General features: G+C 42.6%; 1 protein-coding gene across 1 annotated transcript; it reads left to right on the top strand.

Annotated features, from left to right (window-relative positions):
- Positions 1 to 158: 158 nt before the first annotated feature.
- LOC130028568 (CTD small phosphatase-like protein) lies at positions 159 to 27,845 on the top strand. The gene is made up of 3 exons (XM_056119292.1): positions 159 to 307; positions 13,418 to 13,534; positions 27,131 to 27,845. Exons 1-3 carry the CDS (start codon positions 159 to 161, stop codon positions 27,843 to 27,845), a joined length of 981 nt encoding a protein of 326 aa, XP_055975267.1.
- The last annotated feature ends 24 nt before the right edge of the window (positions 27,846 to 27,869 follow it).

Genomic DNA, 27,869 nt, shown 5'->3' with positions numbered 1-27,869 from the left:
CGAACTCGTTTGCGCCGGCAATTCGCCGAAACGCGAACCTGATCCAATAAGCTAAAGCTATTTTGCAAAAGGGTCGTTAGGTTCAGGAGGTTCAGGAGCGGGAGGGTGGCTTCGGTGAAGGAACAGTGAGGGGACGCGGGTATCCTTCGTTCTTAACTATGAAGAGTGGCCCAGCGAAAGCGCTCGAAAGGAAGAGTTTTGCAGCGATCACGCCACCTGGACCTCTTCGAGATCCTGTTACTAAACTTGCCCGGCTAAAGCCAAATCAGCCAGAGCCTACGGTGAAGGAGGCTGCCATCCTGGGAGGGTGGGATTTATCGATTCCCCCCCGCCCCCATGAAGAGCCCCGAGTAGCGGGGTATACCGGGAGGCGGGAGCCTGGGGACCGGGAAAGCTGGGATCACTCCTGGATCGGACCCTGTTTCCGAGGTGGGATAAGAAAGAGCAAGTTCTCCCTGGGAATCCAGATTTCCCCGGGAATCCAACGGGGCTGCCAATGAGAAGCCTCTAAGAGTGATCCCTGAGCGCAAGAACCAGGAGTAAACCCTGAGCACCGCTGGGTTTGGCCCAAAAGCAAACAAAAGAGACTGTATAGGACTCGCCTACACTCGCCGTCAAAGTTTCCAAGCCATCCCTCCCTCTAGGGGCCCGAGAGCTAGTACATCGAGTAGAGCACTCGCCCTGCACGCAGCCGACCCCAATTTCCTCCCAGACACTACACATGGCCATCCGAGCTCTTCCAGGAGTAATCCTTTAGCACAGAGCTAGGAGTAAGACCTGAGCACCGCCCCTTCACCTAACCCTCACTCCCAGAAAAGACCCCTTTATTCATTGCTTTTGCTTCTCCCTCTGGTAACCTCCAGATTTCCCCGTGTTCATTTTATCGGATTTTTGCTTCCTATTCGTTTGCTTTAATTATGTTCCATATCAGAGTTAAACCGGTCTGAAGAGAAAATACCACAGGTGCTCACGTTGCACACAACCCTCCTGATTGATCCCCCCCTCACCGTTTGCATGGGGTGCTGCAAGAGTGATCCCTGAGCATAGAGCCTTAAGTGAGCCCTGAACATGCTAGAGATGGCCCCAAAACAAAAAAGAGTGGAAGATGTAGATAGGAAAAATAGAAATTTATTGTATATATGTGATTTCCTGTGTAACTTCAGAGACAATTAAAGATAGCATATAGATTCTCCAATTCCAATCCAAACTTCATCTTTTCACAAGCAAGGAAATCATGGTTGGGGGGATTTAAGAACTCGTTTAAAACCACAGAAGGTAGCCAAATTTAGAAGGCGCCAGATTTTCCCATCTCTTACTTTTGCCTCTAATCCATGTTTTTTTAATTCTATTATAGTTATTATCAATGAATTATTCAGCCCACTTATTAATTACACATTAAGCACTTGTTCTATGTAGATAATAGAATCAGTAGTTTAGAGATAGTTTCTAAAACATTTAGAGTATTTTACCTAGCTAAATGACATTTAAGAAAGTATTCTAATCAAATTTGTTCCCTTCAATAACTTTTTAAACACTCATATTTCTTTCATCTTTTTGGAATTATGAACTAAAACACTGACTACTTTAGGTCCACGCTGGGAATAGGGGTTACTGTTTTAACAACAGAAAGCAAACACAAAATAATACTCCAACCAGTTGGTCCAAAGGATGTGAGTTATTGTTAAACTGATTAACATTGTCTCCTGCTCACAACCAAACTTGACTAGCTGGAATTTTTGGAGAGCGTGAGAAAAATAATAATAATAATCACAAATCATCCTGTTATTCGTGTATTGCCTCGAGCAGGCCCCAGTAACGTCTCCTTCATCCTAGCCCTGAGATTATATTCAAGGCTCTTTAGGAGAATGAGACCCATCATTGTTACTGGTATTTGGCATATTGGGTACGCACGGGGAGTTTGCCAGACTCTGCCGTGTGGACAGGCTACATTCAGTAGCCTGCCAGTTTGTCCAAAGTAGTAATGAGATAATAAGATGACATAATAAGATAATAAAAATAATAATAATAATAATACTCCAACCATGTTGAAGCTAAAGGAGAACAATATTTCTGCACACTGTGAATCCTTAATGTACACAGAATAAAATTGTAGAGTTAAAACATGGAATTTAAGTGCTGTCTTTTAAGAGGATCTCCATTGATTTTTTTTAAATATGAATCTTTAAATAAATAAGATAAAATATGTCTTTTTGTTTGTTTTGGTTTGGGGGCCACACCCAGTGGTACTCGGGAATTACTCCTATCTCTGTGCTGGATATGGGGCAGAGGGAAGGGGGGATATTCCCTAATAGTGCTTGGGACCATGCAGTACAAAGGACCAAACTCAGGTTTCCTTCATGCAAGGCATGCACCCACCCCAATGAGCCACTCTAGAGTTCCTCCAAAGATTCTTAACTGCTATATTCATAGCCATGTGTCGTGCCCTTCAATACTGAATAGGACTGCCCTATACAACTAAGACATTATAAAAATTGAATGAAGTCAGATCACAATAGGCATTTGGGCTTCAGCCAATGTCTTCTCTTAAATAACCCCGAGGAAGCTAATTATCATGCTATGAAGACATAAGGAAGGGAGGCCATCTGACAACAACCACACTTACTTGTCTTCACCCCCTTTCTTTGTTTTTGTTTGGGGGCCACACCCAGCAGTGCTCAGCATTTACTCCTGACTCTGTGCTCAGGGATCACTCCTAGAGGATTTGATGGACAACATGGGGTGCTGCAGATCAAACCAAGTGAATCACATGCAAGGCTACCCTACCCATTTTACTCTCGTTCTGGGAACCCCCTTCACCACTTTAAAATAGGCCCTTCAATCCCAGTCATGTGTTTAGACCTATGCAAACCCATCTGATATCTTGAGTGAAAGCTTGTGTGAAACCCTGAGCCATAAGCATTAACCCAAACCACTTACTTCTAATCCACTAACGTTATGTGTTTTGTGTTTTTATTTTTATTTTTTATGCTCTCAAAATTGCTTTTATTTGCATTCCATTTTATTACAATATAGCCTATCTTTCTAGAACCTAAGGAAACTCACCAGAGCACACCCAGAAATTTCTTACCTCATATAGAGACAAACTGTCAGTCTGAGAACCTGACACTTAGATGAAAGTCATGTCTCTGCCACTCAGTTCCTTTCACTTAAATGTAGTGTGCTGAGAGTATAACTCAAATTCATTAATACCTCTGACCATTTGGGATTTGGGTTGAAATACCATTGGCAACCACAGAGTTCCTGGGTGCTCTGGGTATTAGTAAGCGTCCTGGAGCATGGTGGCAACTAGGTAGTGGAGGTAGTGAAGGTCTGTTGATGAGGTATTTACCTGGACTGGTAGGGTGGGTATTCTGTGTGTAATTTCTGGGTCACCAGAGATTGGTGGAAGCAGTCAGGGCAGGGTAGGGTGGGGCTTCTGGGTTTAATCCCTGGGTCACCGGAGATTGGTGGGAGCAGGCAGAGGATCTCTATTCCCAGGTCTCGTTGAGCCTGGAGTCCAAGGTCACAGAGTTCTGCTTCCCTGGTTCTGTGGGGCTTCACTCATGCGTGAGTCTCGGCCTGAGTGTCCAGAAAGCATCCTGGAGCGTGGTGGCGGCTGGGTAGTGGAGGTGAGAACAGGGTGAGAGACTACCTGAGTTCATCATGTTGACCAAGACCATCCAAGGTAACTCACAGTTCCAGAAGACCGAATCTAAACATTGGACATGGGAGTCTCCCGGTGGACAGTTCCACAACGAAATTGACCACATCATATTCAATTGATGGTTTTGCATGACTAATATCACTGTTTGTCCCAAAATTCCAAACGGGATGGGACCACCGTCTCCTTCATGCAAAATTCTACTTCATGGAGCATGGAGAAAGGGCTGCAAAGTTTAAGAAGAAAACTCCCAGAATGCCACCAACTGGGAGCTCTTTGGCACTATTGTGGGAACATGGGAAGAGGCCATCGTTGACAACATTGACGAAGAATACGATCAACTGGCTCATCACCTCCATGATTGTGCGAGGAACTCTGAGAGAGAGAAAGGCACAAAAAGATGCCTGTCTCCAAAAACTTTCGAGCTCATTCACAAAAATGGCTGGGCAGGAGCCTCAGGCAACCAGAAGTGAACGTCCGAGCTCGCAAAGCAGTGTAGAGAAGCGATAAAGGATGGCTTCAGAGAGAAGAGCAGAAGTGCTGAATGATGAGGCAGAAGCCGGGAAAAGCATTCGCAACACCCGCCTGTCCTTCGCCAACTATAAGACCAAGATGACTGCCCTCCGATGTCCTGATGGATCTATCACATCTTCCAGAAGGGCAATGGGAAAAGATCGTCCATGACTTCCACTCAGATCTCTTCTATAGCCACGCCCATCTGCCCACATACCAAATTCTGCAGGATGGATATGTCATTCCCAAAGTTTTCCCTTCCGATATCTGACACGTCATTTCGTCGGTAAAGGAGTGAACAGCACCTGGCCCAGACAAGGTCAGACCTGAACACCTGAAGAACCTATCATCAGTACTCAATACACTGGCTTGACTCTTCACATGCCACCTGTCTGAATGCAAGTTTCCATCCCAATGAAAAACCACTACTGTACAAGAAGGGAGACATCCACAACATCAGCAACTATCGCCCAATCTGCCTGTTGTCTGTCATCTACAAGTTGTTCACTCGAGTCATCCTGAATAGGATTGGCAGAACACTAGATGAAGGACAACCATGCGAGCAAGCCGGGTTTCGAAAAGGATTCAGCACTATTGACCATATCCACACGATAACCAAACTCATTGAGGTTTCTTGGGAGTTCAGGATGCCACTCTGTTCATTGATTTAAAGAAGGTCTTTGATTCTGTTGAGACTGAAGTGGTCATTGAAGCCCTGGCCAAACAGAGCATTTAAAGTCAATACATCAGGATCCTCCGTGAGCTGTATTGCAGATTCACTACCAGGATCTCACCATTATACAAGGAACTGATCATCTATGTCAAAAGAGGTGTTCAGCAGGGTGATACCATTTCACCGAAACTCTTTAGTGCCACCCTCAAGAACGTCATGCAACGACTGGAATGGGAAGGAATGGGAGTGAAGATAGACGGTCGGCAACTACACTGCCTCTGCTTCGCTAATGACATCGTTCTAATAACACCAAACATTAGTCAAGTAGCATAAATGCTGGCCGACTTCGACCGTGAGTGTGGAAAGGTCAGACTACAGCTGAATCTCATGAAGACAATGTTTATGAGAAACGGTCTCATTCCTGACATGCCATTCTCTCTCAACGGAATGAACATCTCTGAATACAACAGTTATGTGTTCCTTGGTCGAGAACTCAGCATGACGAATGACCTGGCACCTGAGTTGCGCAGGAGGAAGAGAGCGGCTTGGAACGCCTTCAAGAACGTCGAAAAATAGCTAAGAGGACGAAAAACCTCCAGCTCTGGGCACATCTCTTCAATCCCACTATTCTTCCTGCATTAACATATGCCTCAGAGACCTGGGCCCTACGCAAACAGGATGAGAACGTTATTCGGGTCTCCCAAAGAAGAATCGAAAAAGCTATACTTGGAGTATCATGCTTCACTCAAGTGAGAGAAAGAATCCAGAGTTCCGACCTCCATCGATGATCAAGAATCAGGGACACTGTCTCATTTGCCAAGGCATCAAAAATCAGATGGGCTGAACACATAATGAGATTTGCAGACAACCGCTGGACTAGAGCCATTACCAACTGGATTCCACGGGACATCTAAAGACTGCGTGGCCACCCACCTATGAGATGGTCAGACTTCTTCATCAAGACCCTGAACAATCAGTTTGAGGCTCTTCATGTTCCTGGAGCGAGCAGACGACATTGGGCTACACTAGCATGCGACAGGGATGAATGGAGACATTACTGGTGCCCACTCAAGCAAATCGATGAGTAACGGGATGTCAAGTGATCAAGTGAGGATTTGGGAAAACAACATATATTGAGGGACACTGATGGTGAGAAGATTGTCCAGAGAGTAAGAGTTTAGGTAGCTGGGTCTGAACTTGTCTAATTCAGTGTTTTATTGCCAGAAAACGTGGGGTATGTACACAGTAAAGGGTTGAAGAGGCCACTTCGAGGCCAGAGTCGCAGGGATCCTTGCAAAGTCTTACTATTTTCTGCATGTGGAAGGGAATAAGAGTTTTACCCCAATGCTATTATTTTACTGCTATTTAGGAATAATTCAGGGTGTGGCTGCACCAGGTAAAGCCCAGAAATAAAAAATGAATTTTCTTCCTTTTTGACCTTCACTCTGCAATACTCAGCATTTGGGCACCTGTAAGCCCAAAGGGGCTTCCTGAGCACCTTTAAGTTTGTACATAGGAGGAGTATCTAGGCAAGGCTCTACTGACCAATGTCAAGACTATTAAACAAATTAAGAGAGTGAGCAATGAAAAAACCTCTCTTCTAGGCATACATGCATTTTCTTCTGGAGAGAGAATTTCTCTCAGACTTTCATTATTTTTTCAAGTGGGTACATGATCCCAAAAGAGATTGCTCAAGTTTAGATAATCACTTAATCACTTAACTTCCCGTTAGTCGTCGATTTGCTCGAGCGGGCGCCAGTAACGTCTCCATTTGTCCCTGTCGCGTGCTAGTGTAGCCCAATGGCATCTGCTCCGGGAACATGAAGGGCCTCAAACCGATCGTTCATGATCTTCAGGAAGAAGTCTGACCATCTGGTAGGTGGGCGGCCACGCGGTCTCTTGACATCCCGTGGAATCCAATCAGTAACAGCTCTAGTCCAACGGTCGTCTTTAAATCTCATTACGTGACCAGCCCATCTGATTTTCGACACCTTGGCAAATGAGACAGCGTCCCTGATCCTTGATCGTCGACGGATGTCAGAACTCCGGATTCTTTCTCTCAATTGAGTGAAACGTGATATTCCAAGCATAGCTCTTTCTATTCTTCTTTGGAAGACTTGAATGGCGTTCTCATCTTGTTTGCGTAGGGCCCAGGTCTCTGAGGCATATGTTAATGCAGGAAGAACAGTGGAATCAAAGAGATGTGCCCGGAGCCGGAGGTTCTTCATCCTCTTAGCTATTTCTTCGCCGTTCTTGAAGGCGTTCCAAGCCGCTCTCTTCCTCCTGCGCAGCTCGGGTGCCAGGTCATTTGTCATGTTCACCTCTCGACCTAGGTAGACATAGCTGTTGCATTCGGAGATGGTCGTTCCATTGAGAGCGAATGGGGCGTCAGGAACAAGGCTGTTTCTCATAAACATTGTCTTCGTAAGATTCAGCTGTAGTCCTACCTTTCCACACTCACGGTCAAAGTCGGCCAGCATTTGTGCCGCTTGGCTGATGTTTGGTGTTATTAAAACAATATCATCAGCAAAGCGGAGGTGGTGTAATTGCCGACCGTCTATCTTCACTCCCATTCCTTCCCATTCCAGTCGTCGCATGATGTTCTCGAGGGTGGCACTGAAGAGTTTCGGTGAAATGGTATCACCCTGCGGCACCCCTCTCTTGACATCAACGATCACTTCTTTGTAGAATGGTGAGATCCTGGTAGTGAATCCGCAATACAGCTCACGGAGGATCCTGATGTATTGGGCTTGAATGCCCTGATTGGCTAGGGCTTCAATGACCGCTTCCGTCTCAACAGAATCAAAGGCCTTCTTTAAATCAATGAACGTTAAGCAGAGCGGCATCTTGAACTCCCGAGAAACCTCAATGAGCTTGGTTATTGTGTGGATATGATCGATGGTGCTGAATCCTTTGCGGAACCCTGCTTGCTCGCATGGTTGTCCTTCATCTAGTGTTCTGCCAATCCTATTCAGGATGACTCGAGTGAACAACTTGTAGATGACAGACAATAGGCAGATCGGGCGATAGTTGCCAATGTCATGGATGTCTCCCTTCTTGAACAGTAGTACGGTCCTGCTGGTTTTCCATTGGGACGGAAACTTGCATTCAGACAGGTAGCGAGTGAAGAGCCGAGCCAGTGTATTGATGAGTACTGACGGCAGGTTCTTCAGGTGTTCAGGTCTGACCTTGTCTGGGCCGGGTGCTGTTTGTTTCTTTACCGACGAAATGGCGTGTCGGATTTCGGAGGGGAGAACGTTGGGAACAACATACCCATCCTGTGGAATTTGGTATGTTGGCAAGTGGACATGGCTATCGAAGAGATTTGAGTAGAAGTCATGGATAATCTTCTCCATTGCCGTTCTGGAGGATGTGATGGATCCATCAGGACGTCGGAGGGCAGTCATCTTGGTCTTATAGTTGGCGAAGGACAGGCGGGCGTTACAAATACTTTTCCCGGCTTCTGCCGCATCTACCAGTACTTCTGCTCTTCTCTCTTTGAGGTCTTCCTTGATCGCATTTCTGCACTGCTTTGCAAGCTCGGACGACTTCCACTACCCAGCCGTCGCCACACTCCAGGACGCTTTCCGGACCCGCGCGGCAGCTCCGGCCGAGACCCACGCACAACTGAAGACCCACAGAACAAGATAAGCGGAACTCTCTGAGACCTTGGACTCCAGGCTCGGCGGACCCAGGGACAGAGCTTCTCTGCTTGCTCCCACCACCACAGGTGACAAAGGGATTCTAATCAGGAGCCCCACCCTACCCTGCCCTGTCTGCTTCCATCAACCACCCAGGGATCGAATTGTGCACAGGAGACCCACCCTACCCAGATAAATACCCCACTGGCAGACTTCCACTCTCGACACGACTTCCACTACCCAGCCGTCGCCACACTCCAGGACGCTTTCCAGACCTGCGCGGCCGCGCGACACATCATAAGACACTAAATACCCATCTTCTGGAATTGTCGTACCATATTTGATAGGGTTCAAATATGGTAACACCTACAAGGGTGATTAGAGGTCACCCCAAAAGCCTCTATCCCTCTCGGAAAGACTGGCAAGCTACCGAGAGTACTCCGCCCGCACGGAAGAGCCTGGCAAGCTATCCGCTGTGTATTCGATATGCCAAAACCAGTAACTACAACTGGTCTCATTCACCAAGTTTAGATAATATAACGTAAAATCCACGTTTTTAGAATTGTTATGCCCTTTCCATAAATGATAATTTATGCCAGGGATTTTTGCTAAACTATTTAAATAATTTAAAGTGATTTATATGATATGAGTTATTTATAAATAATAATCTTCATAAAGGCAATCATACCAACCTCAGACATAATACACAGCACACTGTGTTCTCAATAATTTGCTAAATTAATGAAAAATGAAGAAGGTAAATGGAAGAAAACACATATAACTCTATATTGGAAAAATATATAATTTATGTCTTCAAGGGCAAAAGATAAATCCACAACAACTATATTCAGATCCAGAGAGTATGTTTGGTTTGGAATACAAAATGTGCCTGATGGCTGAAAGGATTGGAGAACATGCCTTGCTTGTATTAGGTTCTGAGTTTGACTCCAGACAAGATATGGCTCTCTCGACCATGTGCCAGGTTGTCTCATCCGGGGCAACATGGAGGGGAGGCAGGTGAATCCCCGTACCTAGCCCAATAGAGCCCTAACAGTCGAAAAACTCCAGAACTCAATTATCACCGTGCTCATGGCCAGCCAATTCCACAGGCTTGGACAAGCCTCATCCATGAGTGAAACTGCTGAAAAACCCATGTATGTGGGACTTGTGACTGAAAACTCCAGACGCAACAGCGCTAAGAATGGGTGAGATACCCCCCTCCTATGTCCCTCTGTTTCTGAAAGTTTGGCAGTCATGCTCACAAAACACCTCTGGCACCATATAATATCATTAATGGCCATGACCCAGAGACTCAACAATAAATCTCTCCAAAGAGAGCATGATGGGCTGGAGAGATAGCACAAAGGGTAGGGCGTTTGCCTTGCATGTGGCCGACCCGGGTTCGATTTTCAACATCCTATATGGTCCCCTGAACACCACCAGAAGTAACTCCTGAGTGCACAGCCAGGAGTAAGCCCTGTGCATCACCGGGTGTGACCCCCCCCCAAAAAAAGAAAAGAGCATAAAATTATACACCATAGAGATGCCTCCAGCCCCTGTGCCAGGCTGTCTCATCCAGGGCAACCCAGAGGTGGGTGGATGAGACTCCCTCCCCGCCCCAATGGAGCTAGCCCCAGCAGCCAAAGACCTCCAGAACTCAATCACTGCCATGCTCACAACCACTCTCCACACGCTTGGATGGGCCTCACCCATGACTGAATCTATTCCTGGACCACAAAGCCACATTAGAGAGCAGCATACCAAGAGTAGCACACCACATTTGATAGGGTTTAAAGTAGAAGGCAATTAATCTTAGGGGAAAATATACTAATGGCTCCCTGGGTGAACTACAACAATCTCCACACAGTTTTCTCTAAGGAAACTCTTTTGTATAATGTTTAGCAGATTATTCACAATGAGCAATACAAAATAAATTATTTAGGTCCTCCTACTTTTGAAGGCAGGCTTTGGAGGTTGGAGTGGGAGCGATAGCACAGTGGTAGGGCGTTTGCCTGCATGTGGCCGGCTCGGTCAAGCCAGGTTCGATTCCTTCGCCCCTCTCTGAGAGCCCGGCAAGCTACCGAGAGTAAGTATCTCGCCCGCACGGCAAAGCCTGGCAAGCTGCCCATGACGTATTCGATATGCCAAACACAGTAACAACAAGTCTCAAAATGGAGATGTTACTGGTCCCGTTCGAGCAAATCGATGAACAATGGGAGGACAGTGATGGTGGTGGGACTGTGTAATGGTGGTGGGATTGATGTTGGAATATTAAAATGTAATAAATCATTGTGCACAACTTCATACAAACAAAATACAATTTTAAAAACCAAAGATATGGCTCTCCCTGTACTGTCTGGTAGTCCCTGTGCTCCCAGTTATCTCCACAGTGACTCTACAGCCTCCTAGCACCATCACACCCAGCATCACTACCTCTCTGGGCCCAAGCATGGAGCCATTAGGTCTTGGAGTGATTCCAGGCCTCAGCCTCAAGCACTGCCATGGAGGCAAAATAATAATAATAATAACAACAACAACAATAATAAATAAAATGTCATAGTGAATTGACAAGAGTTATTTTTATTTTTTTTAAGACTGAGCCCACTGACCTGAGGATGAAGCCTGTCCCCCCATCCAGAGTTCTCTATTGGGAGCTGGGGACTGTGGGTGTGGCATGGGGTGCCACCTGCACATTAGGCTAACACCACAGCAAACCAGCTACTGTGGGTCAGCATTTAGAACACAATCCTGTTCTTTGTGTGGGTGAAACAGAAGGCAGTGTCAACACCCCCCACTATGGGGTGGGGAGCCTCCGCCCTAAATTGAGCCAGGGAGAAGAGGCTCTTACAATCTGCCCAGCTGGTATGAAATAGCCCTCATTCAGGGACCCTCCCAGGAGAGACAAGCACCAAAACAGAGCTTCACTGATCATAAAAATGTGACATTTTCTTGCAGATATCTATCTGACTGTGTCTTCAAAGCTAGGACACTGTGTGAAAGTTCAGGATGGGATGTGAGACCTGGGACAGGGGTGGGGGAGAGGGGTGGGAGTTGGGAGGAGTGCGAAGTCCTTAGGAAGATGACTTTAAGGGTTCAGCCTGCTCTCCTCCATAGCCTTGGACAGTAAACGGCAAAGGGGATGAGCTACTGGGTAATGTATATCCCCACTTCTCCATACATACAACCCAGATTCATTATCTTTGCTTCAGCCAATTGATGGGGTGAGAAGAGGATACAATGAAAGGGGGGAGGGAAGGAAAAGGAGTGGAATATGGTAACTGTTGAGGTCTGGAGAATGTCTGAGCCCCCTTTATAATGTCTCCAAGCATTGCTGCTCTCTCTGCTCCCCTCCCCAGGTTTCTGATTCATCATTTGAAGAATATATTTTGATTCTTTCATTTATCTCTGCTACGCCTCTTTTATCAAGAATCTAGAGCTCTTCTCTTGGCATTTTTACACCTAAGAATCAAACTGAGAGGACGGAGAGATAGTACAGCAGGTAGGGCATTTGCCTTGCACACGGTCGACCTAGTTCTGATCCCCGGCATTCCCTATGGTCCCCTCAGCACCACCAGGCGTAATTCCTGAGTGCAGAGCAAGGAGTAACCCCTGAGCATCGCTGGGTATGACCCAAAAAACAAACAAACAAACAACAACAACAACAACAAAAAGAATCAAACTGAATATTCAAAAATCTGACTATAGTGACCTTGACTGCTTTTTATTAAAAGAGATAATTTAGTACCTAGATCAAAACATTCTTCTATGCAGATTGCCCAAGCTAGTCAAACTATCAGACTTTGCAGCTCAATTCTATAATATGTGACCTGAACAGAGTTACTTGACCTTTTTGTTGTTGTTTGCTTTGGGGGTCACACTGGGCAGTGCTCTGAACTTACTCCTGACTCTGCATTCAGGAATCACTCCTGGCTAGGCTATGGAGTTCTGGGGATGGAATCTGGCTTGGTCAAGAGCAAGACAAATGGCCAGCTACCCACTGTATTATCTCCCAGATCTCTTAACGTTCAACTGTAACATGCTTGCATAGCTATCTCAATTCCTTAATTCTTTCTCAGACATGGGTAGCTCCAACAGTTATTTGTTGTGACACAGTGCAGATGATGCTTTTCCATTCTTTCCACTATATGAGTGTTTAATTTTGCTTTCACTCTTTGTTTCTGTTAGAGGACAGAGAATTTTATCTTTTTACTTGAGGAAGTGAGGGATTGGAGTTAAGTTCAGTTGAGGCAAGGTAGAGTCCGCATTAGAAAATCATTTTTTCTTTTTTGGATTTTTGGGTAACACCCGGTGATTCTCCGGGGTTACTTCTGGCTCTGCACTCAGGAATTACTCCTGGTGGTGCTCAGGTACCAAATGGGATGCTGAAATTTGAAGCCAGGTTGGCCGAGTGCAAGGCAAACACCCTACACCTTATCTGCCCTACTTCAGCCCCTGAATTAGAAAATCTTTGTTGTGTTCTCTGCTGGTTTTGTTGTTGTTGTTTGTTTGTTTGTTTGTTTGTTCTTACTCTACCAAGAATGATCTCATTTCATAAGGAAATATCTTCAAAATATCTTCATTAATCAGATAGTTTTCCCACCTTGTGAGTAGCCCTGGAATATTCATTTTTACTAGAATCATAGTTTATTTTCCATATACCATCAGCCTTTGTGGCAGCTCTTTCCAGTAATAGACAATGAGAAAATGAAAAACATATAAAGATATATTGGGCTTACATTTCTATAGTTTGGGGATATTAGTATAAAGTGAATCTCAAAATGTATGTGTGTGTATGTGTGTGTGTGTGTGTGTGTGTGTGTGTGAGAGAGAGAGAGAGAGAGAGAGAGAGAGAGAGAGTGTTAAAGTTAGGAAGTAAGCTTATTCTTCTCTGCTGTTTTATGTTTCATTTCTTTGTATACATCTTTTTAGTGATGGTGCTCCCAAGGGGCGTCAACTCTTCGTGTTGCTCTCATGGACTGGCCTGTGGTATGCCCAGAAATTACCAGTGTCAGGAATTGCAGACAACAAAGCTGCCAAGTTGAAACGGTATGATGGCCAGGATTGGACTTGGCACTTGTGGAGTACTGAAGATCTGAATTCTTGACCAGAGCTTGTTCTAAAACACTGCATTGTTTTTCTGTATCTCTATCAATTTAATTTCTCAACTTCAGTTTTATCATGTGTAAAACAAAGCAACTCAGAATAGGTATTGGGTAGGTATTATAAAGTCGCCTTTATTTTTATAACACTAACAACAGCAACAATATCCATCCTGAACAGATAATAATTTCTTATTATAGGAAACTATGATAGTTTCTGTTATCAGAATTTCTTCATTATTTCTCACCTAAACTCTAAAATAAAATATTAGTTTTATTTTATTTTTTCTTGGCCAGAGAATTAGAGATAAAGCACTTACTTGCTCGTGTAAAGTCCTGTATTCAATCACTAGCACTACAAAACGAAAGTATATCTATATATATTTTTCCTCAATCTTTTCAATTTTGTTTATCATTCCTACCTATATCACTCTTAGATAGGTAAAATTTTACTGCTAAAAACTCAGAAATATTTCATCTGTATGTACTCATTTTCCCCTTCTAAATGTTAAGTGTTTAATGAACGTGGTAAATGAGATGGACACAGTTCTAACTCTCTTCGCAGTCCCTGAGATACCATCTCTCTCAGAGACAAGAGAAGTTCAACTGTTGTAGTTGCAGTATCTGGTACTCTAGTACTCTTCTTGTCTAGATCATATTCTTCCAAGCTTTCCTTGGAAAATGGCAAAGCTAAATGTGCCCATTAAGAAAATAAAATTGTATTGAAATTATATATTTGAGTCAAGAGCCTTCATCCATTTTAGGCATCAGCATTTAGTTTCTATTTCCCCAGACACCTACAGAATTTTATTTGGAATAGCCATCTTTCTAGAAAGAACAATTTTCTTTAATTTCCTTTGTTTCCTTTAAAATAAGAATTTCTATTTTAAAAGTAATAATTACAGGGGCTGGAGAGATAATTCAGCTTATAGGGAACTTGCCTTCCATGCAGTCATGTCCAATTCAATCCCCAGCATCCATATGTTTCCCTGAGCACTACCAGTAGTGATTCCCGAGTGCAGACCCAGGAGTAACCTCTGAGCACCACCAGTGTAGCCCAAAAATAAAACAAGCAAAAAATAAATAAAGTAATACTTATATATTCCCTTAAATTTTTAAATGATTAAAAGCATAAATGTTAACATTATTTTATCAATGTTACCTCAACTTTAAAAAAAATCTCAAAAATAAAAATAAAACAGTAAGCTAATACCTATATTAAAATTGTCTCTCTAAAATTATGCTCTCATTCACCCCAATAGAGCTTCCTAGTTATTCTTAGTTTCCCCCAAGTTTTTGGGGGATATGCATGTAAATTTTTAACATTTATAACATGGCCTGAGAGATAGCTCAAAAAGACTGAGTGAACGCTTTGCATGCAAGAGGTGTGGGTTTCATACCTGATACCACTTAGACCGCAAAGCACACAGCTGAGAGTGATTTCCAAGTGTTCTGGGGGTTTGGACCCTTCCAAACAAAAACAAAACAAACCAAAACAAAGTGATCTATAATTATGATATATCTAATTGATATATAACTGTCCCAGAACTCACTTATTTTTTTCCACCTAATTTTTTTCTTGAATATCTGTCCACTGCAGCCTTAATAGTTATATTCTATTTAATGTTCTTTATACTATTCTCTTGGGTACTTGTATATAAGAACATTTTTGGTTCTAAATAACAGAAAAATTGACTAAAGTAGCTTTTATAACAAGGATCCTTATTTTTTGGCGGGCAGAGGGGGGCACACCCAGCAGGGCCCTGGACTTACTCCTGACTCTACACTCAGGGATCATTCCTGGTAGGCTTGAGGGAACACATATGTGGTGGTAGGGATTGAATGTGAGCCAGTTACGTACAAGGTAAGTGCCTTACCTGCTGTACCTGCTTACCTGTAACAGTTTACTTGCTACTCTCAGGCCTCAGGAACCCTTTTAAAAGCAAAAGTCTAGAGTCAGGTTAATTGAGCAGTTCAGTAATTTCATAAAGATCCAAGCATTTGTTTTCAGGTTAATTCTACAGTCCAGTAGTTTTACAAAGATTTACTTTTTTTTATCAAGTCAGGTTTTTAATTAAGATATTAACACTTATTTAACTCACCATTTTATACCTGTGGATAGCTACACCAACCCTTCTACCAGTATCAAAATCTCTCAAAGATTTAATCAAATTCTGTCTTCCGTTCCACTATTTTCAGTAAGAAGTTGAGAGACCTGTAATCTCAGTCTGACTACAGCAGCCCTAAGCACTCTTTATTACATAGTACTATCTACAGGAAATAAAAGGTTGTTTCTTCTGAAGTGTCTCTTTATTGCCTCAGTGAAGATTTGTAGAATTCCATCTTTTCAGTCACATTGATCAGATTAACTGCATGTTCATGCTAAATTACCAATAGTTGGCAAGGTAAATGAGCCTGTTCTGATTAATAAATAGGAAGTATTGGCAATTATGTCTAATGCACCAAGGCGGCCCATTGCGTGTTTCTTGTAGCATGTAAGCTATAGATTTTACATTCTTACATGACTGCAAAAAAAGAACAAAAGGAAAATATTTTGTGACATAGGAAAAATGAGATCATTAAAATTCAATGTCAGTTGGGTTATTTGAGTTTTTGTTATGTATTATTTTATTTGTTTTTGCAGTGGGAGGTGGGGTGATGCCTAGTAGTACTTGGAGGCAAGGTGGTTCCAGAACCCAGAGCTCCAGCATACAAACATGCCCTTTTGTCCTTTGAGCCATTTCCTTAGTTCTAAATTTAGGTATTCTTAAAGTTTACTTTCATATTGCAGTAGCAGAGCTGAGCACTTATATTGAAACCTAAAAGTTTTGCTAGGGTCCTTTACTAGAAAATTTGCCAACTTCTAATTTAGACTATTTCTTATATCAGAGACTTTACCCTGAATAAAAACCTAGATGGGAGCCACTTCAAAGGACAGGATCTGATGCCTGGCATGCACTGGGGTCCTAGTTCAATTTGCAGCATGACAAGGCCTTGCAGGCACCATGGTGGCCCCTGAGTACTGCTGGGTATAGTCCTGTTAGCACTGAACACTGAACCATGAGTCTCCATAACTAAGTCTCCTGAGCACTGCTAGGGAACCGTGCACTCCCCCACCCACAAAGACTATATGATCAGTAAACACAATATTCTCAGTAAGGAAGAAAATAGGAAAAAGTGGAATGATAAGTACTTAATAGTGTCTGTTTTATGTTTCTGCACATTTTCTCTAGAAGTTTCGACAAATACTCCTGTCCAAAATTCAAACACTATCCTCCCGTTGTTCATCGATTTGCTCAAGTGGGCTCAGTAACGTCTCCATTGTGAGACTTGTTGTTACTGTGTTTGGCATATCAAATACCTCAGGGGTAGCTTGCCAGGCTTCGTCGTGCAGGCGAGATACTCTCCGTAGCTTGCCGGGCTCTTCGAGAGGGGCGGAGGAATCGAAACCGGCTTGGCCGGGTTGGCTGTGCGCAAGGCAAACACCCTACCACTGTGCTATCGCTCTAGCCCCAACCAATACTCCAAACAACCATTTTTATTTTTATTTTTTATAATGTGTAAGCACTGCTATTTATTCAGTCATTGATTAAGTTGATTGAATTGGGCATGAATTCCACATTACTTACTTTTAATTTTTTTTTTAATTTTATAAATTCACAATGTGAATTGTGATTATTGATTACATTAATTGTGAATATTGATTAATTGTGAATATTGATTACATTCAATATACAAACACCTATCCCACCACCATTACACCCTCCCACCACTAAATTCGGGATGTTTCCATCCCAAACCCCAATCCCTGCCGCAAGACACAACTGAAATAATCACTTGATCACTTGACTTCCCATTAATCATCGATTTGCTTGAGCAGGCACCAATAAAGTCTCCATTTGTCCCTGTCGCGTGCTAGTGTAGTGCTGAAATATTATGTTTCATTTTGTCTGTTATGAAGAACAGCCGAACATGCTTACATAAAAGTGCAGAACCATTTTTAAATGATACACAACTCAATGTTAGCACAGTGAGCTGCTTTTCACCTTGCTACAAGCTTAGGTAGAAATTTTGGTATAGTATTACTGTAATTGTTTCTTCATTGTTCATGAAAAAAAGTATCACCTGTGATGTTGCATAAAATAATCTGTATCTGATTCCTACTTAACGCCTAAGCATCCCCCACACCACCTGTACATGACTCTTATATTCCTCCTATGGTGAAATTTTAAAATCTCATGAATTTGCCAAGCCTTTTCCTGCCTCTTTACTTTTGTCCCACGGGCTACCTCTAACTGGTATATGTTCCCTCTTCTCCACTTGGCAATTTCTTAGGTAAGACTTTCAAACATAACTCATTGTTATTTCCTCTAGAAATACTTATAAGCACCACAGGAGGTTCTTGCTTATTTGTCTCTCTTTGTGTTCCTTAAAATAGAAGCAAAACACGATGCTTTATTTTAGGATAGGATCCCCTTGGATCAAGGAATTAGGAGAAAATCATGATGAGAAGGAAACGAGCTCAGAAGTCAGTATAGGGATGACGGTCTTTATAAGCAGTGGGGCCATTTCCCTGCTGGCAAACTGCTGAGGGGCTAGAATTTAGAATTCTTCGCACACAAAGGTAAAGGTAAAGGTAAAGGCCCTCCCGTTGATCATCGATTTGCTCGAGCGGGCCCAGTAACGTCTCCATTGGAGACTTTGTTGTTACTGTGTCTGGCACATCGAATACTCTCGGTAGCTTGCCGGGCAAGGAGCATCTTATTCCTAACTGACATCTAGTTTCTCCAGGGATGTTCACTTCTTTTTCATCCTTATTTACAGAGCACAGTAGAAAGTGCAGAAACTCTAGGTAGAAAGTGGGAGGTATCTGGTGAAGCTCTTGTATATTGCTTTGACACAACCGGAAACTATGAGTATGAAAGAGACCAAAGAAATATAACATACAGTGCCTGCATATAAGGAACCTGTGTTCATCTGCTTCTAGCTCTAGCAGTGTTTCTAGATGTTTGGTGTTAGTGTCAGCTCAGAGTCTATATGCAACACGCCCTGAAATGCCTAAATGTTTTCCTCTTCTCAATGTACAATTTGTCCATAAATCGGTGTGTTTTTTTTTTAAAGAACAGTAGGGGTAATATGTAAGTGTATATACTTATGCTTATAATGCCAGGTCTTTTCTCATTTCCTCTGAAAGTGGCAGCCTTTGGGTCCTCTGAACTATGTGAGAGGCAACAATTTTCCACTGAAATAGCTGGCATCAGCCTTCTGCTCACCAGCTGTAGATTTTTTCTGGTTATGCATAAAGGTCAAGTAATACCCAAGTGGCTGCTCATTTAATTTGCCCTGAGGAGGACCACAATCGATTAAGGCTTATCACAGAGTCCTATGGGTGAAGACATTCTAGTTGCTACTCCAGCCTTGAAATCATTATCATAATTATGTATACTTTTCTTCTGTCTGTCAAATGCTACCATCTGGCCTTCGCTATTTTGGATTCTTACCAGTCCAACTGATACTAAGGAACCAAAGTTCACAGCAGCACTTTTTATTGTCAATGATAACATAGTTACCACTGAACTCCTGAAAAATAAGAATTGCATCTGATAAATGTATTTTTAATTCATTTTATTGATTTGGCATTGGTTTATAATAGTATAAACATTTAGATGCTTTAAGAGTTTAATGTTACCACATAGCATCCGAGACCAAAGTGCTAGTATCCTTCTACCACAGTCCATCAGATACTTTTCATCCACTCCCACCTCTATTTAATAATCTCAAATCTCCAGTCAGAGCCTTAAGGCTTGTTTTCCTTGCACATAGTCTATGCTTCACTTTGTTTCTTTTACCACTGTCGATGAGTAAGATCTTCCAGTATTGGCTTTCTCTTTCTACTTAACATGACTCCCTTCACTTCCATCATGTTGTACAAAAGACATGATTTAATCTTTTTTAATAAATGTGTAATAATCCATTTTCTTTACCCACCCATCTGTCATGAGGCACTTGGGTTGTTTTCAGATGTTGACAATAAATAGTAAATTGCATTGCGATAAACATAGGTGTGCATATATGTTTCCTTTCAGATTCATGACTTTGTGTCCTTGGGATAAATATGTAGGAAGAAAAATTTGGATCACCTGGTATATCTATTTTTAATTTTTGGAGAAATCACCATTTTTAAATCAGTTAGCTAAGAGTGAATGAGTTCCTTGTTCTCCATATATCCCATAGCATTTGCTGATAAAGACCATTCTCATAGGTACAAATTAAATGTCATTCTTATTTGTTCTTCCCTGGTAATTAGTGTTCATGAGCATATTCCCAAAGGACATTTGGCAATCTGTGTGTTTGTTTTTGTGAGAAATGTCTCAAGCTCTTCTCTCCATTTGGAGTGGTGGTAGTGGAGCATACCTGGTTATGCTCAGGAACTACTCCTGGCTCTATGCTCAGGGATCATTCCTGGAAGTGTGCAGAGTAATATATATGGTGTTGGGGATTGAACTGGGGTCAGCTTCATGCAAGCGAAGCACCTTAACCCCTATACCATGTGTCCCAAAGGTAGGAGCTGACACGATGCAAAATAAGTGTATTATGCAATGTGATAGAAGGCTACAGATGTGATGGTTAAAAACATACCCAGGACAGGAACAGAAAGTGTGACAAGGAGAAAGACAATTTGCATTTCGATGTTCAGGAAAATGCTTTGTAAATAACATTTCACTGCAAGATACATTGGAAAATAATACTACACTGAGTGAAGGTTGTCCCATGAATTTGCAAAAAGTGTATTTATATATATATAAATATATATACAAAATAATATATATATATATATAGAGAGAGAGAGAGAGAGAGAAAGATGACTTCATGGCAACAGGAAATGAGCCAACACAGCATAAAATCCAAGTGTACAGTCTGAGGTCATCAACTGGTCTTCCATCTATAATGAGAAGCAGCAAACAAAGAGGAAGCACACAAAGCAATTTAAGAGCCAGGGATCCAAGTTGATAGTGAGTGGCAGATGACAGAAAATAGTTGGCTCTTGTCATCTCATAGTTACAAAGAGGAAGCAAGTTTCTATGAACCCAGGCAGGCAAGTTCCCCAGAAACACCCAGCAGGTCTAATTGAGAGTTGAGACTGCCCACCTGCTTATCCTTGTATTCAGTAAGATTCCTGCAGTGTTTTTGTATGCATGTGTGCAATTGTGTAATATATGCAGTATATTTAAGTGTTGCAAATGTGTATAGTGTGCACATTTGTGGATTGTGCATGAATATGTGTGGTTTGTGTCTGATGTTCATGTGTGGTATGCTGAGTTGCAAGTGTTGGGTGTTTGTGATATGCATGGTATGTATCTGTGTGGTTTACTATAGGATATGTGTATGGAGTAGTTATGTTGGCTGTGTATGCACAGGGCAGGGAATAACTTTATATCTAGCCTTAGTTTTGTTAAGACCCCAACACTGCTCTAAGAAGGTTTTAAATATATAAGTGTTCATATAATTGATGAACAATTGGGCATACATTGATAAAATATGAAGATTATGTTCTTGAGCAAATAAATATCAGTGACAATTAAAAATATCAAAGTAAAAAATAGTATAAACAAGAGAAAAAATAGTTTTAAAGGGATGAGAAGAGATTTCTCTGGAGAAACGTGTTAGTATTTTAAGAACAAACTTTTATTTAGCTGTGGGGGCTAAATAACTACACTTGGCTACACTTGGGTGCTCTGGGATGGCTGGGCAGGGACTCTACCTGAGGTGCTCTGGGGGGCATTTGGTACCTAGAATTGAACCCAGGCCCTGAAAATCTACCACTTGAACCACATCCTCAACACTCAAGTTTTATTAAATTTTTAAAAATTAGGGAGCCAGAGAGATAGTAGCACTGTAGCACTGTCCTCTCATTGTTCACCGATTTGCTCGAGCGGGCACCAGTAACGTCTCCATTGTGAGACTTGTTGTTACTGTTTTTGGCATATCAGATATGCCATGGGGAGCTTGCCAAGCTCCGGCTGGGCGGCTGGGATACTCTCAGTAGCTTGCCAGGCTCTCCGAGAGAGATGGAGGAATCAAACCCAGGTCGGCCGCACACAACGCAAAAGCCCTGCCTGCTGTGCTATCACTCTAGCCCAGAGAGATAGTACAAGAGGTAAAATACTTGCCTTGCGTGTGGCTGCTTCAGGTTTGACCTCTGGCACTGCATATTGTTCCCTGAACTCCGCCAGGAGTCACTCCTGAGCACAGAGCCAGAAATACCCCTGAGCACTGGCAAGTGTGATCCAAGGACTTCCTCCCTGCAAACCTCCCGGGGGAAAAAAAATGGCATAACTCTTTTTTACCTTTATTTTGTGAGCACTTAAGGAGTGATCTGGCATGTTAGATCCTTCATAGAAAAATTTCAGTCTCAGTAGTGACCACAAGACAAAGAAGAAAATCAAATGGAGAAAACAAGTGAGAGTCAGAGAGACTCAACTCTCAAAAGTCAGCCGTGAGTTTCGTGAATCTGCCGAACTTCACTTGCTTTTGCACAAACCAGTGAACTCCTTTTAAGTTTAAATTCTGAGCCTGATTTCTGCAACCAAAACCTGCCACCACCACTAGACAAAACGGAAACAGTTAGCCTACTCAGGAGCTTCTTTTCGTTGGCAAACTGCTGAAATTGAATTTAAGCCATGATAAATAGGCCCTCTGCTGAATCTTAATGTCGCGTTCCAGTATGCAAGCTCATGTTCTATGCTTCTCTCTTTTGCGTTGGACTGCGGCTGCCCTATTTCTTTCACAGCTGTGCTTGAGACCTGGGCCAATCCCAGCATTTCTTTTTTTCATTTTACACATGGCATTATGTTTTTTAGCTCCTTCTTAACCCTTGAAAAGCTACTTTCTGTGTTGCTGGCGCTGAGTCAAGTCGTTCACTATGATTTTTGCATTCTGAGTCTTGAATCTGCAACAGAAGCTGTCAGGCAGCTTCTTAAAGCATATGTGACTATCTGAAACTACCATTCAGGTATTAAAAAGGGTGGTGCAAATACTAGTCAGCTACTTTATAACCAAGGCTACTGGAGGCTCCAGGGGTCCTAGAGGAGACAGATATCTCTTCCTTGGATCAAAAACAATTTCATTACATATGACCCTGACTCCAATCATATTCTTTAATTGTATACCTGAGATATTTCAGAGCTGTTTAATGTAAAGCTCAAAAGACATGTACTTTCTGCAGAAATTATCTGCAATGTGGAAAAAGAAAGTCAGCCACAGAATGAAACAGTTCAGAGAAATAGAAATGGTTAATACATTATAAGGTGCAAGATCTCATTCATGATTTTAAAAAAATGCATATTGAAATAACAGCATTCCATGTTTCACCACAGACTGGTGAGACTGAAAACATATGCTCTCAGACACGTACTACTGGTAAGAGCACAGGATGGCACAATTTTTTTGGATGACATTTTCATAGCATTTAAATCTCTTGTGTGTCTATTCTTTGACCCAGCAATATCTTTTCTAGAAATATTCCTTATAGATATATCACATAAGAATGCAAGAAAATATTATTTATTTATTACAGTAATCTTAGTAGTGAAAATCTTAAATATAGTCATATTTCAGTAGATAGTTAAAATATATTATGTTGTTGGGGCTGGAGCATTAGCACAGCAGGTAGGGCATTTGCCTTGCACGTGACTGACCTGGGTTCGATTCCCAGCATCCCATATGGTTCCCTGAGCACCACCAGGAGTAATTCCTGAGTGCAGAGTTGGAGTTCCCTTGTGCATTGCCAGGTGTGACCCAAAAAGTCAAAAGATAAATAAATAAATAAAATACATTATATTGCACCAACACTATGAAATATCTATGGCAGACTGATGGTTAAGTGGAGGAAACTAGTAAGACACTGTGTGTGTCTAAGCATGAACTTAAATGTCAGATTTGAAGGGGGAAATGCATATTTTTAAACATATGGACATGAGATAGTGTGATTTCTGAAAAATGAAATTTGAGAGGAAAGTGTAATAATTGTTTATTATTTCTCAATTCTCTAGCACATACTATTTTTTTTTTTAATTTTTTATTAGTGAAACAACATGAGGTACAGTTATAGATTTACAAATTTTGTGCTTGGATCTCGGTCATACCACGATCAAATACCCATCCCTCCACCAGTGCCCATTTTCCACCACCAGGATAATATCCCTCCCCCCCATCCTCCCATCCCCCCATCCCCCCCTGCCACTGTGGCAGGGCATTCCCCCCTGTTCTCTCTCTCCTCCTGGGCGCTGTGATCAGCCAAAGAGGCATTGAGTAGCACATACTATTTTTATGATAAAATACATTTGAGTTCAGGCACAGTTTTACATTCCTATATACCAGTAATTAAGGTGGGCTGGAGCGATAGCACAGCGGGTAGGGCGTTCGCCTTACAAGCGGCCAACATGGCCGACCTGAGTTCGATTCCTCCGCCCCTCTCGGAGAGCCCGGCAAGCTACCGAGAGTATTCGATATGCCAGACACAGTAACAACAAAGTCTCCAATGGAGACGTTACTGGGCCCGCTCGAGCAACCAGTAATTAAGAACAAATAAAAATACAACAAAATGATAAAAATTAAGCAGTGTATAAAACTTACAGTCTGGCAAGCAGATTGCATTTTAATATTAAAATTAATTGAACTACAAGAAGAGTAAAATGTATAAAAATAAAATTTAAAAATATAAGTATTATTATAAGTATGGGCTGGAGCAATAGCACAGTGGGTAGGGCGTTTGCCTTGCACGCGGCCGATCCGGGTTCAATTCCTCCGTCCTTCTCAGAGAGCCCAGGACGCTACTGAGAGCATCCCGCCCTCACAGCAGAGCCTGGTAAGCTCCCCATGGCATATTCTATATGCCAAAAACAGTAACAACAAGTCTCACAATGGAGACGTTATTGCTGCCCGCTTGAGCAAATCTATGAACAATGGGAGGACAGTGCTACAGTGCTATTATAAATGTACTACTGAATTCTATGTTGTGAAAGCAAATTTTTTATGTGGAATTTTATTTCTAATAGCGAACACTGAAATCCCTTTTATTTCTTGACTTCAAGTCCTCATCTTCTTCCACTACTCTTCATTGCCATCTTTGGTAGGGTAGTAGAACTAATTTTCAGGACCAGGAATATGAACTTTTCTCTGCATCCTATCCTTGCCCTAGAAAGATTCTTTGGAATTATGATGAGAACATCATTCTGTACAGGAGAGGACATTGTCTTATGTTACATCAATTACTTCACCTCTAAGCCACACATGTTCCTCCAACCATCCAATAAGTTGCTTCCTTTGATTTGCCCCTTTCTGGTTCTTTATTCTCTCCTAATTTTCTGTCAAGAAATTAATCAAAATTTTCTCACATTCTGATACAGTGAAACTTAGTCAGCCCTTTCATCGCTTTGGCTCCGTCGACAGACTCTCATTCTTCTCAGAGTGACTTTGTTACATAAACCCAGAAGTGTTACCTATTCCAGAGTCCTTGTAGAGGAGATTCTTGAGTTGTGCAGTGCATCTTGATGTGATGACTCTACCTCTATTTTGATTATTTTTCTGAAAAAAGACTGTTTAGGTATCAGGTATTATTCTAATACCTCTCTATGTTACGAAAGTGTGCAAACATTTTTTTCAAAGATTGAAAAAGTTTGAGTAAGCAGGAAGCCATGATATATACCTATATGAAAATTCTGGTGTTATAATTCCATGGTACTTTAATTCTAATGTCTAATCTCTTAAAATTACTCATAGGAGTAATCAATTCTAATTAAGACACCAATGACTTTTTCTGTTTTGGAGAATATAAAACTTGTATAATTTTGAGTTATCAATTAGGAGAGAATAACAAAATAGACCTGAGGGAAAATGAGATAATAGGCCCTATAAGTGATCACCAGAACTATATTCAGTTTTATAATTAGCTAATTTCCGTGTGGCTCTCTGGTTAGCATCGTTGATAGATCTTTTGTGGGTATGTGAAGCATCAGTTTTCTTAGCAGAATCTTATCCTCACTATGCTTCCTGTAAGGACTTTGTAAAGCTGTCAGTCATAGGACCTAGGCTTAAAGGTAGACAAACAATGTAAGTAGGACCAATCTAAATACAGCATCCTCTTAGACATGCTGATTGGATTCAGATATTTAAATTGGGTATATCTTCCCTACATAACAGTTCTGCTTCTTGATAGTCTTTTATTCAAAATAATTTTGAGTCAGAAAATGGGAATAGGAAGCATGGGTTAAACCTTAGCTGTGTCAGCACAAATGCTGCCCAAGCCCATGTGTTGCTTGTGCCCTTGTGGCCGAGCATACATGGTGCCTAAGCACTTGTGTTGTCCGCATCTCCCCTCTTGAGGTGTGTACTTTCAGCTTTCCTATCTAATGCTGGGATGTGTGTAGGAGCTTTCTCTGCCCTAGGAAAAACCTGGGTTCTCTCCCCAGCTGTGCAGCCCACTGACATCAGAATCACTCCTGGTGAGCTCTGAGGACCATATGAGATGCTGGGGGTTGAACTCAGGGTGCAAGGTCTTTTGTTTCTGTAGGAGTTTCTCTGGGTCTGTTGCTGGCAACAGCTAACCCAGATCAGAGAAGGCTGGACTCACCCTTCAAGAGAAGATCCAGCAGGAACAAAAGACTAGAAAAGGAGTTTGAAAGATCACTCCCACTCTCCCTTTGAAGATCACTTGACTTCCCGATAATCATCGAGTTGCTCCAGCGGGCACCAGTAACGTCTCCATTTGTCCCTGTCGCGTGCTAGTGTAGCCCAATGGCGTCTGTTCGCTCTAGGAACACGAAGAGCCTCAAACCAATCATTCATGATCTTGATGAAGAAGTCTGACCATCTGGTGGGTGGGCAGTCACGCGGTCTTTTGACGTCCCCATCCTGTGGAATCTAGTCGGTAACGGCTCTGTTTCCACGCTTGTCTCTAAATCTCATTACGTGACCAGCCCATCTGATTTTTGACACCTTGACAAACGAGACAGCGTCCCTGATTCTTGATCGTCCACAGAGGTCGGAACTCCGGATTCTTTCTCTCATTTGAGTGAAAAGTGATATTCCAAGCATAGCTCTTTCTATTCTTCTTTGGGAGACCTGAATAGTGTTCTCATCCTGTTTGCATAGGGCCCAGGTCTCTGAGGCGTATGTTAATGCAGGAAGAACAGTGGAATCAAAGAGATGTGCCCGGAGCCGGAGGTTCTTCATCCTCTTAGCTATTTCTTCGATGCTCTTGAAAGCGTTCCAAGCCACCCTCTTCCTCCTGCGCAGCTCGGGTGCCAGGTCATTTGTCACATTGACTTCTCGACCTAGGTACACATAGCTGTTGCATTTGGAGATGGTCATTCGGTTGAGAGCGAATGGGGCGTCAGGAATGAGGCTGTTTCTCATAAACATTGTCTTCGTAAGATTCAGCTGTAGTCCGACCTTTCAACACTCACGGTCGAAATCAGCCAGCATTTGTGCCGCTTGGCTAATGTTTGTTGTTATTAAAACAATGTCATTGTTTTAATAACAGCGCGCCTGGCTGGTGGGGGGCCATCATCACCCAGATGACCAACCCCAAGGCAGACGAGGGCTGGGCGCCCAGCGCCGGGGAGAAAGCTTTCCAGAGCAGTGTCAGCTTGAAGAAACAGAGGAGCCACAGCATCCTCAGCTCCTTCTTCTGCTGCTTCTGGGACTATAATGTGGATGCCCCACCAGCTAGCAGCACCAATGTGCTCCTGCCCCTGCTGGAGGAGAATGGTGGGCTTCAGAAGGGTGACCAGAGGCAGGTCATTCCCATCCCAAGTCTACCAGCTAAGTACCTCCTTCCAGAGGTGACAGTGCTTGACTATGGAAAGAAATGTGTGGTCATTGATTTAGAAGAAACATTGGTGCACAGTTCATTCAAGTCTATTAGTAATGCCGATTTTATAGTTCCGGTTGAAATCAATGGAACTATACATCAGGTGTATGTGCTGAAGCAGCCACATGTGGACGAGTTCCTCCAGAAGATGGGGCAGCTCTTCGAATGTGTGCTCTTTACTGCCAGTTTGGCCAAGTATGCAGACCCCGTGGCTGACCTGCTTGATCGCTGGGGCGTGTTCCAAGCCCGACTCTTCTGTGACTCATGTGTTTTCCATCGCAAAAATTACGTGAAGGACCTGAGTCGCCTTGGTCGGGAGCTGAGCAAAGTGATCATTGTTGACGATTCTCCTGCCTCGTACATCTTCCACCTGAGATTGCCCTAGCTGTGTTCCTCATCGAAGCACGAG

Source organism: Sorex fumeus, unplaced genomic scaffold (assembly GCF_029834395.1).
Source record: "Sorex fumeus unplaced genomic scaffold, SorFum_2.1 ptg000003l, whole genome shotgun sequence".
NCBI lineage: Eukaryota > Metazoa > Chordata > Mammalia > Eulipotyphla > Soricidae > Sorex > Sorex fumeus.
This window is presented reverse-complemented; position numbering and strand designations above follow the sequence as displayed.